This window comes from Alligator mississippiensis, chromosome 9 (assembly GCF_030867095.1).
Source record: "Alligator mississippiensis isolate rAllMis1 chromosome 9, rAllMis1, whole genome shotgun sequence".
NCBI lineage: Eukaryota > Metazoa > Chordata > Crocodylia > Alligatoridae > Alligator > Alligator mississippiensis.
Genome location: NC_081832.1, coordinates 41,309,834 through 41,325,647, shown reverse-complemented (window position 1 = coordinate 41,325,647; position 15,814 = coordinate 41,309,834). Strand labels below are relative to the sequence as shown.

Genomic DNA, 15,814 nt, shown 5'->3' with positions numbered 1-15,814 from the left:
ATGGATTCTTTCTCTAATCTGTGATGTCAGATAATTTGCTTTTCCTGACTCATACATTGATTTTTTTTTATGTTCATAGAATTATTTTGTAAAAAGAAATTAGTGTCGGTGGTGGGCAAAATTCTACAACCTGGTTCTGTAATGTCTTCTAGTGCTTCTTAACGCTTATAGCTGGAAAGGCCTTCATAACTCCCAGGATGATGACTTGATTTTCTTTAGTTTATCCAGTAATCCCTAAAACACATACAACTTAAATTAACCTTGTGTGGGGCTTACTTTGATGACAGAGAAGTGAATTTGCAATGTTATTTTGTATTTCTGAAAAGAATATTTCTTCTACATTTCAGCCATCCTTGATAATTTTATAGTAATTAGTTACATGTACTAATGTAATTTAGTGTATTATAATTGGTATTACAATTTGGGGTTACAGTTTGGTATTACCATTTGTTTTTACAAGTGCAAATTCAAGTATTAAGTCTTTCCATTGTAGGTTGTTAAAGGTATGTTTTCATGCAGTCAGCCTCTTATATAGTTTGTATTTTTTCTCTTTATCTTTGCATCAGATGGAAGATAGATCTTTCAGGACCACATGAGCAGTGATATGACGTTTGGAGCCAGGTTTCACAGATAAAGTGTAGTTTTATAAACCCAAGTCACCCACCTAGTTGGGGACAGGGGAGGGGGGCGGATGGGACAATTTGTACTTCCTTTTAGGCACTTTACATAGTCCTTAGCTGGTTCTTTGGATTTCTGTGTTTTTTGTGGGTCATATCATGTTTAAACTGAAAACTGTGGTACACACTGGAAGTTTCTGTACCATTTCACTAAAAAGAGTGCGTACCAAAACACACACAAAAATTTGTGAAGAAATTCTAGAATTATGGCACTGCATGTGAAGAGAGAGAAAACTTTTTCTCCTTTCTTCTCTATACTACATTTGACCACTTTGTTACATGTACTTGTGCTCATTTATTGTACTTTGCAAAATCTTTCATTGCACATGTGCCTTCAAGCAGTGGGCATTACAGCAGGTGTTGCATAGTCTGAGGCACTGTACCACAGTGACAGGTGATTGAATCAGTGGTATAGCCCCACTTCTTCATTAGTTCCTTGGAGAAGCCAACACCAATACACAGGCAGCTGAGACATCACCACCTTTACCATGGTCCATCAGCCCCAGTGGCAAGGACTTAGTGGCTGAAATGTACCTTTCCAGTATGGTTTGTATTTGTTTGGTTGTGGTTTTTGAGCTTCTTCCATTGAAAAACATCTGGTGAGCAATTTGATTATCAGAGACATTATGACGTTCATCTATCTTTTGTACGTTGTCCCTTCATTTACGTCTTCTTGCACATGCCTTTTTTACTATTATGTGTCACATTAGTTGAGTCAATCAGGGTCTGCCAGGATTTCCTGCATTCTTCTGTGATGGCTAACATGAGTTCCTCACCTGTAGTGATGGTGATTGCAGAAAAAGGGTCTAGTTCCTAATGCCACTTGTAGTCCTGGTAAAGGCCAGTGGTTTGCAGAGTGAGGCCTGAAATATAATTCAGGTGTCAGCCCTACAGGATGTCCTTCCTTGCATATTTCTGTGCAGTTCCAGTGCACACTTCATGCTGGAGGTCAGGGAGAGTTAGGACGAGAACAAGTAAACAGAGTTGGTGCTGCAGAATCTGCTGGATCAGGAAAACCAGTGTATCCTCCTTTTGGTCCTTATGGCCATGGACAGGGATGCCAGGGATGCCTTATGGCCTGTCAGAGCATGGTTGGCTTGGGTGTGGGTCAGTGTCACCAACACCAAAGCAAGGTGCCCATCTTCACCCAGGGTGCCTACAAGGTGTGCATACAGGAGGGAGCCCCCATGGGCTCCTAGATGCTCCAGGTGAACACCTCGGACATTGGCAAGGGCATCAATGCATACATCACCTATGGGTTCAGCAACACACTGGAAACCAGGGTCCAGAAATTCAGCCTGGAGGCAGAAACAGGGAAGATCATGGTGAGAAAGCCCTTGGACTTTGAGGATACAGCAGCCTACACCTTAGCAGTGTATCCTTAGGCAAAGAACAGTGGTGGCCTGGTGACTCAGTGCAAAGTGGATATTGAGGTTCTGGACAAGAATGACAATGCACTTGAGGTGCCTCTCACCTCCATTTTTACCCCCATCCATGAGGACTCTCCACTTAGGACCATGATTGCACTGATCCATGTCAATTAATCCAGATGGTGGGGAAAATGGAGAGGTGGCCTGCCACATTCTGGATAACCTGCCCCTTAAACTTGTCTTGTCATCCAAGAACTACTACTTGGTATTGGTGCCAGCTCTCATCTCCTTCCTGCTCCTCCTGACTGTCTTCTTGAGAGGGGGGGAAGGGAGCAGGGGGAGCTTGTTTCAGGGGTTCCCCAGTCAGTGCCGGAGGATGTGGGTGAATTGGAGGCCTCCATCTCAGGGGCACTCCAGTAGACCTGTCCCACCTACCAGTAGGTGCTGAAAAAACCCTAAACCAAACTCTCCTGAAAAGAGAAAGAGAAGCTTATAAGAGATGGAAGCTGGCAGTTACCCCCAAGGAAAACTACACAGGAATGGCCCATAACTGTAGGGAGCAGATTAGAAAAGCAAAGGCGGAAACAGAATTCAAACTGGCAACAGAAATCAAGGACAGTAAGAAGTCCTTCTTTAGATACATAGGAAGCAGGAGAAAAATAAGGAAAACATAAGACCTCTGCTGAATGCAATGGGACAGCAGATAACTGACACTCAGGAGAAAACCAAACTCCTAAATGAATACTTTGCATCAGTATTCCACCAGGTTAAGGGTGTTAGCTTGCCTGACAGGATGCAGGATGGATAACAAGGGGGTGATCACCCACCTATAATCAATGAAGATCTTGTGAGGGAATGTCTAGAGGGGCTGGATATCTACAAGTCAGCAGGACTGGATGAACGGCACCTGAGAGTGCTGAACGAACTGGCTGACATCATCATGCAACCAATGGCAAAGCTATTTGAGAACTTGTGGCACTCAGGAGAGGTCCCAGAAGACTGGAAGAAGGCCAATGATAGGAAGGAAAGAGGACCCAGGAAACTATAGGCCAATCAGTCTGACCTGGAAAAATGTATCAAACAATTCATCAGTGATCAGCTAAGAGAAGGCAATATCCTAGAAGATAGCCAATATGGCTTTGTTGCAGGCAGGTCATGTCTGACCAATCTCATCTTCTTTTATGATCAGGTAACTCACCACCTAGATAAGGAAGATGAAGCTTATGTCATATACTCGGATTTTTAAAAGGCCTTTGACTTGGTCTTCCATGATGTCCTCATGGAAAAATTGAGAAATTGCAGCCTCAACAACTTAACGTTCCAGTGTCTAGGATACTGGCTCCAAGGTTGGACCCAGAGAGTGTTAATAGATGGAACTGAGTTGGCATGGCAAGAAGTGACCAGTAGTGTCCCTCAGGGTTCAGTACTGACACCAGTGCTTTTCAACATATTCATCAATGATTTGGATACTGGTGTGAAAAGAGTAGTGGCAAAGTTTATGGTTGACGTCAAGTTATTGGAGAGTGAAGTCACACTGGAGGACAGACTGAGGAGACAGGCTGACCTGGACAGGATTGTAAGGTGCGCGTATCAAAACCTGATGATGTTTAACACTGAGAAATGTAAAGTGCTCCATCTGGGGAGAAATAATCTGTAACGTACTTACAGGCTCAGTGGTGCTACACTAGCTAGCATCACAACTGAAAGAGACCTGGGGATCATGATCAACCACGGAATGAATATGAGTTACCAATGGGATGCTATAGTCAGCAGAATGAACAACACACTGGCACGCATCAACCAATACATCTCAAGCAAGACTAAGGATGTCATCCTCCCATTCTACTCAGCACTGGTGAGGTTGCAGCTGGAGTACTGCATCCAGTTCTGGGCACCACACTTCAAACATAATGTGAAGAAGTTTGAAAGAGTCCAAAGGAGAACCATCCAAATGATTAGGGGTCTGGAGAACAGGCCATATGAGGAGAGGCTGAGGGACATGGGACTGTTCAGCCTGGAGAAGAAAAGACTTAGGGGGGGACTTCGTGGCAGCCTGTAAGTATATAACCAGCAGACATCAGGGGCTGATAGAGCATCTGCAAGGTACCCAGGGAAGACAAGGAATAATGGACATAAACTGCTAGAAGATCACTTCAGATTGAATATAAGGACAAAGTTCTTTACAGTTCGAGTGTCCAGAGTCTGGAACAGACTGCCTCCAGAGGTGGTACAGTCACCTACCCTGGAGATCTTCAAAAGCTTATTGGACACACACCTTGCTGGGGGTCATATGACCCCAGCAGTTTTTCTTGCCTAGAGCAGGGGAGCTGGACCTGATGATCTCATAAGGTCACATCCAGCCCCTAACCTCTATGGATCTCTCCACTCCCTTTCCATCCTCCCATTCCAAGAACAGCAACAGGCTGGGAGGCAAAGCAGACAGAAGTTACAAAAGATGCTATCTTTTGAAACATCTTCATCTGACCCCTCATATAATGTGGGTTCAGATTTTCACCCGAATGGCCATTTTTTAAGCTGTCTGCAGCAATGAACTTCAGGGCAGCCACACCTCCTGACTGTCACCCTTGTCATGGCTATAGAACGCTTTCTGTGGCCAGATCAAGCAAACATTGTCACTTCTGTCTGTGCCCTTTGAGATTAAGTACTCTGCTGGCAATCACAATGGAAATAACTGGCAGAACCCAGGTTATTTCTCAAACATGCAAGTCCCTATCCTTTGTCTTTCCTGCAAGTCCTTTGTTTTGTTCCAAGCAGAGCATCTTTCCTCTCCTTTCAAAACTTGATCCTGGAATATTTGCCGCATCCAGAAAATTTTATTTACCCCCTAAAGATAAAGATGTGGAAAGATCTCTTTAATGTATATGTTTCCTTTGCTCCTTCTCGGTGCTCTTATTTGGGCAAACAGTACGTTATTTAAAGTTCTTGGAGATTGTGGATATGTGTTACAAGCACAAATGTAAAAGAAAACTCCTATTCTTTGCCCCTTTCGTGTGACTTTTCTAGCTTGATTGTTGGTGCAATGTAACATCAATGTTTTTAGAATAAATATTTGATTCATTTAGTACTCACCAGTGGCAGAACCATGATGTAGTTATGCAGTTTATCCCTTGTAAATTATGATAAAACCTTGACCAACACAGGTGTAAATTCTGGATTCATAACAATATTTACACAGAAATTAATTAACAAAAATGTGGCAGATTTAAAAATATTGCAGATCCATTTTTCTCTCTTTCATTGAGATGTTAGAGCTGCCATGACTTCAGGAATCATAGGCCTCAACATTCTTAATTCAAACCTCTAACGATTCTGTGTACAAATGTTACTTTTTTGAAAGCTCTTTCTGATTTTTCCAAACTTAGGAACAAGTGCAGGATCCCAATGGGAATGCAAGACTCTCCTTTCAATACCTATTGATTCTTACAGTCTTCTAACATCTGGAGGTGTCAACCTCTAGAGTTGTCCTTACAGCATTAACTACTGAGGCCAAGTTAAATATTGTAAGCTAGAGAAAAGAGTATATTTCACACTGGGAAGGAGAAAGTACATATTTCATCACAAGAGATTTCATGAAGTCATATTTTGAAGTTGCTCAGAAGTTTGCAATGTTAGAAGGTGTCCAGAAAGAAATGAAATAGTGAGCAAAGTGTAAGTGAGGTGATTAAAAATGTATCCTAAAGTAATCCTTACATTAATAATGTGTCTCTGTAAGTTATCAAATGAATATCATTGTGGCAGACCTGGTACAGATTTGTATCTATGTGCTGTGCTGAGTTGGTGTACAAATATATATCAATATAAAAATATTCTTTTTCACAGTACAAATATAGTGATGGCATATACTCTCCACTTCAATTAAAATGTTCATGGAGGCCTCTTATTTTCAAGTCAAGTCAGTCTGAGACCACAAGAACTGTTGGGGCACCTTTGATGTAGTAATAACTTTCTTCATTTTTCCTGGTCTTTTGCAGTCCTTGTACAATCAGCCAGTTTTAATCCCAGCCAGTCTTTGACGTTGGTGCTTCAACTTCTTCTAGGTTTTCCTTTTCTTCTTCATCTATCTACAGCACCTTACAGGATGGTGTTGGTAAGGGTGCTGGGCCTTCTTCTTACATGTCCAAACCGCTTCATATTTCTTATGATTTCAAGTAACCGTTCATATTTACAGACTTCTTCTCCAATTTGATCTTTCATAGATTCATTTGTTCTGTGTGCAGTGTAGGGTATGCATAGAAATCTTCTAAACTACCACATTTCAGCAGTTACAATTTGTCTTCCCAGTACCCTAGTGAATGTTTCAGTCTTGCAGCTATAAAGACATGTTGAAATTTCATTTTCATTGTGATGTTGCTACTAGTCCAGATTTTCATCAGCTTTGCTAGTTATCCAATGGTGACAGCTACTCTTGTTTTTACTTCCTTTTTGGATGTAGCATCTTCTGTGATAGTTGCATCATGGTGTTTAAAGTGTGTTACTTTTTCTAGCTTCTCATTACCCATTTTTACTGATTCATCATAATTCCTACTGGCCGATATTATCATTATTTTGCTCTTCTCCATACTAATTTCTATTCCATATCTCTTTGCAGCCTTGTGTAGCCTTTCTGTTATTTCCTTAAGCTCTTCTGCAGTTCTAACTATTAGATCAATGTCATCAGCAAAACGAAAGATGTTAATTTCTTGCCCTCCAACTGACACTGTTTGAGAGAAGTTATCTAAGGCATATGTCATGATTTGTTCCAGATATAAATTAAATAAGCATGGTGAGAGAAGACAGCTTTGGCATACTCCTACAGATATTGCAAACCACTCCACAATGTTGTTGTCAAGCAATATTCCACTTTGTGGAAAGCATGCTGGTCAAGTTTGCAGACAATACTAAGTTATGGGGGAAAGCAGTCATGCTAGGGGATAGGATACAGATCCAAGTAGACCTGGACAAGCTGGAAGGATGGGCAGAGTAGAACCAGATGCAGTTAAACAAAGATAAATGCAGAGTGCTGTCACAGGCCAGTTGGGCACAATGAGTATATCAATTTTATCACAGGCCAGCTGGGCTGTTTGATTCAGTTTCGGATCAAGGAGGCAAAGTTGGGAGTGAAATAAAGGCAAATTTCTTATAACTTACACACACACACACAACAGTTAACAGAAAGATAAATGCAATAAGCAGACAATGCAGTGTTAAAGAGCTACTAATAAATAATAACAGCAGATAATAACAACAGATAGATGGATCAATTCTGTTGCAAGCCAACTGGGCACTGCAAGGGTATTAGCCACTGGGCTGTTCAAAACAACAGATAGACAGACATGGGTTGGTAACTTATTGATAGTCCCTCAATGCCAGGTACACGTCAAGTGATTCCAGTGAAGTCAGGTGTCCCCGATCGACACTGTCAGAGGATTACCAGGAAAGCTCCCTTGATCAGGATCTGATCCTCACTCACACCAGGAGTCTGGGGTCCGGGCATGGAACAGAAATGACCGTTCTGTTCTCTCCTTCCTTTTGGTTACCTGATGCATGTGCTTTTTATACCTAGTCTTATGCTAATGTGTTGGCTTCAGAGCCACTCACAATGTTGCCCTATAGCTTTTACCCTATGGGATTGAAAGGTATTAACAATTATCATAAAAGGTTACTACCCAGACTTGGGTTTATCCATTAAGCAAATTATGATGCAGCACCTTTAGGTTTGAAATTGACATTGCTTTGCCTAAGCTCCAACCTCTTTTAGGTTTCATTTGAATATGCTTTCTTGGGACTTGCTTTCCTGGAATGTGTTGGGTGTGCCAGGCAGTTAGGTCCAGTTTTATCATCAAGGCTGAACCCTGAGCAAGAAAACATTGGTTCTCCTAATCTTACAGCTACAGCTTTGCCTATGGGGCCCAGTCAGTTCCATGAACAGTTAATTTAATCATTTTAGTTAAACTTATGACAGACAAGTTACATTGGCAGTTTACAAACTTACAAGCCTTATATTAACTAATATTACCTGCTTAGGCAAAATACCAAATGCCTCCAAGAAGCACATATGTATTGCTTATTAATCCCTCTGGTTCTGGCTGTTACAGAGTGCTTCATCTGGGGCAAAGTAACCAGCTACATGAATATAGGTTAGGAGGAGATGTCCTGGCCACCACAATGGCTGAAAGAAACCTCAAGGTTATGGCTCACCAGAGAATGAACATGAGCCACCAGTGTGATGCTGTAGTCAACAGAGCTATTAGCATACTGAGATGTACTAGCCAATCTGACACAAACAGGGCTAAGGAAGTGATACTTGCTGTCTAGTTGGTGCTGATGAGACCTGAGCTAGGTATTGTGTCCAGTTCTGGGTGCTGCACTTCAAAAAAAAGATGTGGAAAATCTTGAAAGGGTCCAGAGAAGGGCCACAAGAATGATTAAGAGCGTGGAAGACAAAGCTTATGAGGAAAGACTAAGGGATCTGAAACTGTTCAGCCTGGAGAAGAGAAGACTGAGGCAGGACTTTGTGGCCATCTTAAGTGGTGGATATAAGGAGCAGGGACAAAAACTGCTTACTAGGGAAGACAAGAAGCAATGGCTATAAACTGTTAGAGGATGGTTTCAGGCTGGATGTAAGGAAGAACTTCTTTATGGTAAGGGTGACCACAACCTGGAATAGACTTCCAAGGGAGACGGTGGAGTCCCCAACTTTGGAAGTCTTCAAAAGGAGAATAGACAGACACCGTTCTGGAAGCATTTGATGTCAGCAGTATTCCTGCCCCGGAGGGGGGGCCCGAGGAGGGCGGTGGACTTGATGATCTTTCAAGATCCCTTCCAAGCCCTTAATTTCTATGGTTCTATGATTTGTATTGTTCTAGAGTTCTTCTATACAGTAAGACACATCAATCTGGGACTGATGTTATGCTTATTCATTGGCAGACAATGTGCTTTTCACTGCACCTTGTCAAAAGCTTTTTTGAAAATCTAAGAAATTATGATGGAGTTTTTTTGGTGGGCAGGGTACTTTTCACACATAATTTGTAGGTTGAAGATCTATTTGGTGGTGCTCCTTCCGAGTCCCAAGCCAGGTTGTTCATCTGCTAATACAGTCTCTATTTGTGCCTTGAGCCTATTTAGTATTATTCTAAGAAGCACCTTACCTGGATGACTAATGAGCCCAGTGGTACAGTAGTTAGTACACTGGTGTAGATTCCCCTTCTTTGGGACAGGGATAATTACTGATTTTGTCCACTCTATTGGTGAGGTTTTTCTTTTCTATAACATACTGCAGATTTTGTACAGTATTTTAATTGTCTTGTTTCTGGTTTTTAATAGTTCTACAGGTATATTGTCCAGGTCAGTGGCTTTTCCATTTTTCATGCTTCTGCAAGCTTTGTCTATCTACTCTTCTCTTGTGATGTCTAAGCTGCTATCATCTTCTTTTATACTTCTAGGTCGTCCTTTCTCTAGTTCCGTTACTACTTCCAGATCTCTTTTGATATTGTGATTATGCAGTTCTTTTGCATATTCCACCCATCTTTTGTGTATTGCTGTATTACTGTTTTCAGTAAGCAAGCCACCATTTTTGCCTTCTATTGCAATTGTTCTTGCCTGATACATCTTGCTTATCTTTTTCAGTTTGTCAAAAACTACCTTGCTCTTGCTGTGCTCAAAGCCTCTTTGAATCTGTTCACACCTAAGATGCAGTTTCCTTTCACTTTTCGAATTCTATTTCTCACTTTTTTTGTTTTCATCTTTGTATTGGAGACTCTCATAGTCTGACTGAAATCAATGAAGCTTTCAGTTATCTGCATGCATCACATATTTCCTCCTATTTTACTGTATGCTATAAAAGTGATGGTAAATGGAAAATATACAGAATACACGTTATTTGTCAATTTGTCAATTTATCAATTTGTCAATTTGTCAGCACCTGATACTAGATAACACCAATATATCTTCCTTTGTTACTATCTTATCCATTGACCTGGTAAGGAATATTATGAATTAGTGACAGATTTCACCAAGTCAGACACATTGAAATGTAGACAGAATGTTACTTCGTGCTACAGACTTACTAAACAGGAGTAGAGCTGATAAAAGAGGATGTTACATCTTTAAAAGATCTTCCCAGAGCCACCCATCCTAGCCTTCAAACAAGCATCACCAGAAGCAAATTTCCTCAAGCCCAGAACACACCAAAAGGATCCAGACTGTGCCATGACAAGAAATGCAAAACATGCCAACACATCTCCACCACCCCCACTATTACTACACCCCACAACAGAGCTATAAGCCTTCCTGGATCTTACAGCTGCACCTCCAGAAATGTAATATATCTCACCCAATGCACCAAATGCCCTGATGGAAAATACGTAGGAGAGAGCAAACAACAACTGCGCACCAGAATGAATGCACACCGGAAATCTATCAAAGACAGAAATACCCAATTACCGGTGGGGGCACATGTCTCACAGGAGGGCCACTCACTCTCCAATCTCTCAGTCCTGATCCTCAAGGGAAACTTACACAGCACTTCCCAGAGACGAGCCTATGAGCTCCATTTCATCAACCTCCTGGATACTAGAGATCATGGACTAAACATAGACATTGGATTTTTGATACATTATAATCTGCCTGGCAACTGACTCTCCAGCCCAGCCCCTGGCTTCTTTACTTTTCATTCCATCCAGGAAGAGCACACACCAACTGCTGAAACTTCCTTAGCCTGAGGAAGGGTTTTTGAACTCGAAAGCTTGCTTAATAACTATTCTCCAACTATTTGGGTTGGTCTAATAAAAGATATCAAATTCACCCAAGGAATCTTGTCTGCCGATGTTACAACATAGCATTTAAAAAGCAGGCTCAGATGGACTCCTGGATGCAAACACATAACAACACCTGCACCAGTTATAGAAGAGTCTTGATTGTATGTTACATATACGAACCATTAGATGCCTGTACTTCAGAGATACACAGAATTCACAGAAGTTTAGGGCTGGAAGGGACCTGGTGAGATCACTGGATCCAGCCCCGCTGCTCTGGACTGCTCATTAACCTTCATAAAAATAGAAGAGTTACTTAAACAAAACAAGGGGTTACGTATTACCCCAGCAGTGTACTTCACTCCTCTGGCATACATATAAAACTCATACATGCCAGGAAAAGCTGAAGGAGACGTACTTACAATTAGAAAAATCAATGACCAATATGGGTCTAAAATTTCATCCCGGAGCTGCTGCAGTTATTGGTTAAGACTCTGAGCGCCGCTGTTCACCAATCAGGGAGAGAAAAGCGCCGAGAGATCCAGCCAGCCCAGCACCGCCCCGCACAGCTCGGAGCACAGAGAGCTCAGACTTTCACTTGCTCAGGACTGACTCTCGGTGCAAGCTATTCGCGAAAATCGGCTGAAAAATTAGCACCTGATATTGTCAGAAACCATCGGACAAGATCATCTCCAAGCAGCAGCGCTCGGCGGCGGAGAGGCACTGGATCCTCCGGATCGCCATGGCCAGTTCCGGAGCACAAGGGCTGCGGCGCTGCGCAGGGCGAGCCGTGCTGTGCTGCGTGGTGCTGGCCGTGTGCGGGGCCGCTGCGGCCGGGCAGATTCGCTACTCGATCCCCGAGGAAATGCAGAAAGGCTCTTTCGTGGGGAACATCGCGCAGGACCTGGGACTGGAGGCCAAGGCGCTGTCAGAGCGCGGCGTGCGCGTGATTTCCAGAGGTAGGACGCAGTATTTCGCTTTGAATGTAAAGAGCGGCCATTTAATCACGGCGGAGCGGCTAGACAGGGAGCAGCTGTGCGGCCGGGCTGAGAAGTGTCTGCTGAACTGCGAGGTTATAGTGGAGCATGAAATGAAGATGTATGGAGTGGAAGTCGAAATCAGAGACATAAACGACAACGCTCCCAACTTTCAGGAAGAGGAGTTGGAGTTTCAAGTTAGTGAGACAACAGCACCGAGATCCCGGTTTCCCCTTCATGAGGCTCACGATCCAGATTTGGGGATTAATTCTCTTCAGACCTACCGGCTCAACAATGATAAACATTTCTCTTTAGCTGTACAGGCTGGATCTGACGGAGATAAATACGCAGAACTGGTGCTGGAAAGCGCTCTAGACCGGGAAGAACAGGCGACTCACGACCTCGTCCTCACCGCCACTGACGGCGGAGATCCGGTCCGCTCCGGCACCGCACATATCAGAATTATCGTTCTCGATGCAAACGACAACGCGCCGGTTTTTAGTCAGCCTGTCTACAGAGTGGATGTTTCCGAAAATGTTCCGAGGGATTCCACGATACTGACAGTTCAAGCCACGGATCTGGACGAAGGCGTTAACAAAGAATTAAAATACTCCTTCAGAAAAATAACAGAGAAAGCGTCCAAAGTCTTCCACCTGGACTCCAGGACGGGGGATGTCATGGTTGTGAGGGTCCTGGACTTCGAGGAGGCCTCCTTGTACGAAATGGAGGTGCAAGCGCACGACGGCGGAGGCCTCTTCGACAGGTCGAAGGTCGTGATCTCTGTCAGCGACGTGAACGACAACGTCCCCGAGATCAGGATCACCTCCCTGCTCACCTCCGTCCCCGAGGACTCCCCGCCGGGAACCGTGATCGCCCTCTTGATCGTGCAGGACCAGGACGCCGGAGAGAACGGCGCCGTCACATGCACCATCCCGGACCACGTCCCCTTCCGGCTGCAGAAATCCGTGGACAACTACTACAGCCTGGTGACGGCCAGGGACCTGGACCGGGAGCAGGTGGCGGATTACAACGTGACGGTCACGGCCCGGGACCGCGGGGCGCCGCCGCTGTGGTCCGCCACGACGATCGCCGTGCAGGTGTCGGACGTGAACGACAACGCGCCGGCCTTCAGCCAGGCGGCCTACAGCGTGTGGGTGAGCGAGAACAACGCCCGCGGCGCCTCGGTGTTCTGCGCGCGGGCGGCCGACGCGGACTGGGGCGACAACGCCCGGGTGACGTACTGGCTGGCGGAGGGCGAGCTGCAGGGCGCGCCGCTGTCGTCGTGGCTGTCGGTGCAGGCGGAGAGCGGCGCGGTGCATGCGCTGCGCGCCCTGGACTACGAGCAGGTGCGCGAGATCCGCTTCGCCGTGGAGGCGCGGGACGGCGGGTCGCCGCCGCTGCGCAGCAGCGCCTCGGTCACGCTGCTGGTGCTGGACCAGAACGACAACCGGCCCGAGATCCTGTACCCGGCGGCGCCCCGCGACGGCTCGACGGGCGTGGAGCTGGCGCCGCGCTCGGCCGAGCCGGGCTACCTGGTGACCAAGGTGGTGGCGGTGGACGCGGACGCGGGGCAGAACGCCTGGCTGTCGTACGAGCTGCTCAAGGCCAGCGAGCCGGGGCTCTTCGCGCTGGGCGTGCACACGGGCGAGATCCGCACGGCGCGCGCCCTGGGCGACAGGGACGCGCTCAAGCACCGCCTGGTGGTGGGCGTGCGGGACAACGGGCAGCCGCCGCTGTCGGCCAGCGTCACGCTCACGGTGGCCGTGGCCGACAGCATCCCCGAGCTGCTGGCCGACCTGGGCAGCCTGGCGGCGCCGGCGGCCGAGGCGCAGGCCAGCCTCACCTTGTACCTGGTGGTGGCCGTGGCCGCCGTGTCGTGCCTCTTCCTCGCCTTCCTCATCGTGCTGCTGGGCCTGCGGCTGCGCCGCTGGCGGCAGGCGCAGCTGCTGGGCTCGGCCGGCGGCGCCCTGGCCGGGGTGCCCGTCTCGCACTTCGCGGGCATCGACGGCGTCCGCGCTTTCCTGCACTCCTACTCCCAGGACGTGTCTCTCACGGCCGGCTCCAGGAAGAGCCAGTGGAGCTTCGGCCCGCCCAGCTCTGCCGGCACCCTGGCTCGGCCGCCGGCGGGACAGGGCAAGGAGCCTGCCCCGGTGGTTGAGGACTCAAATATGTGTGAGGCGGACCAGGCTGCGCTGCAGGTGAGCCGACGTTTTTGTACCTTATGACTTCTCTTAGTTGGTCTTGGCGAGTAGCCGTAGATATGTTGAAACTTCTTGACTAGGGGAAGGCCTTTTTACGTGTGATTCGGAACGAATGTTGAGGACACCATTCCTTTGAGTCTATGGCTTTACTAGAGGGGATTTGACCATCAAGGTCTAACTTTTGTGGGGTTATGTTACTGATTACTATTAATCAGTAACACCAGAAAGGTAGGCTTTGATGATCAGATCCTCTGTAGTAAAGCCATAGATGCAAAGGAATGCCTGTCTTCAACATTCTTCCTGAATTTTGTGTTTTCTGCAGATTTGGGTACTTTTATGTGCGTAAGGCCAATTGTCTTTATGTTTCACAGTTTTTGTATTCTCCACACATATTTCATCTTCTGACTTGGCTTGCAGATGCTGTGACAAACTATGGGCTTTATTGTAATATTTCTCTTTTGAAATGTATGTCTGTTGATATAATTTTGCATTCCCCAGTTTCTCTTTAAATCTAAATAGAGAGTGAAAGAAGCGTTAGCAGGGTCCAGTCCTAAGTGCTAGAACATCTTAAATTCAGGAAAGACCAGAGGTATCTTCAGCAGCAGCAGAGATATGAATGTCCTTGTTGACACATAAACAAAGTGACCTGCGAGGCCTTCCACGGAAGGCTCCCTGGGAAGTTGGGGGAGATAAGAGTGACATCGAATGAAACAGCAAGGAAGCAGGATAGTGACCCGAGTCTGAAGAGCAAGATCCTCTGAACAGTTTTGGGGATCATGGCTGAACAGACTGAAACGAGATTCTCCGAATACCTTAAGGGACAGAGGGAGAGCTTAGCCTCATGAGGCGGGCAGAGAACTTCTGTTTGGAAGGCCTTTGCCTAAAGTGCCTTAATTGAAGAGGAGCTTTCTGTGTTGTTGTTTGGAACTTCAGCGTACTCTGCTCTGTAACAGGAGGAAAAGTCCCTATTTAGGAGCAGAACTGGAAGGAAACTTTGAGACAACATCATGGCAACCTGCTGAGGTTGAGGGATTGAAAGGGTAGGATCCCAAGGATGGAAGGAGTCAGAGCTCCACACTTCCCATTCTAGAAGCCATGCATGGCTGGCTTCGGGGAGGGGAGCAGGAGCACTTGGAGAGACAAGGGAAGGCTGCAGAGGTGCTAAGCAAGCGTCTCTCCCCCGCTCATCCCCCCGGGGGAATCTATGACATAGCAATCTATAAAGGAAAAAAAAATCCTTTATTGACCAGGGCAGAACAATCCATTAAAGAAATCTGTTCCCCAAACCCTGTTATTTACATGACAATTATGTTGTCAGGGTGGTTAAGGCTCTTGTTTCTTGAGGGTGCTGTGTACCATGTTGAAGACTGTCCTCAGTGGACCTGGCTTTGAATTGGTACTTGGTCATGCAGTCTCGAGGTGATGTGAGGCACCTCACTCCCTTGCCTACTCTTACCTCTGTGAACTGCTGTGGCCCGGCCATGTTAGCTGAAGGGATCCTGTGTTCCAACAGAACTTTGACTTGGTTGTATGTATATGTATCGATATATACCAGTGTAGTCCAGTTGAAGTACAAGTCTACCCAAACGTCATTCCTGAATTCCACATACACCAGAAATTCGTACCTATGGCTTTAAGGTATGGAAGGGTCTGTCTATAGTGAGGTAGTGACGACAGCACTTTTTAACTACTACAGTCACAGGGGTCTCTGTTTTCCTATGTTTGGATCTTGACAGTTTATGATAATGTGTTTTACAATGGTTGTGTTAATATCTGAATTAAGAGTCTAAAATGTCCCAAAAGGGATTGTATTTCTCTATAGCACATGGAAAAATA

At 45.7% G+C, this 15,814-nt stretch overlaps 2 protein-coding genes across 6 annotated transcripts in view; both read left to right on the top strand.

Moving 5' to 3' along the window:
• LOC102574276 (protocadherin gamma-A4) overlaps positions 1 to 15,814 on the top strand; it is a 389,584-nt gene that overhangs the window by 158,867 nt on the left and 214,903 nt on the right. The window lies entirely within an intron of this gene.
• LOC132252455 (protocadherin gamma-A7-like) lies at positions 11,463 to 14,132 on the top strand. Its single transcript, XM_059733343.1, has one exon. The coding sequence runs from the start codon at positions 11,543 to 11,545 to the stop codon at positions 14,000 to 14,002; it is 2,460 nt and encodes an 819-aa protein (XP_059589326.1). The 5' UTR covers positions 11,463 to 11,542; the 3' UTR covers positions 14,003 to 14,132.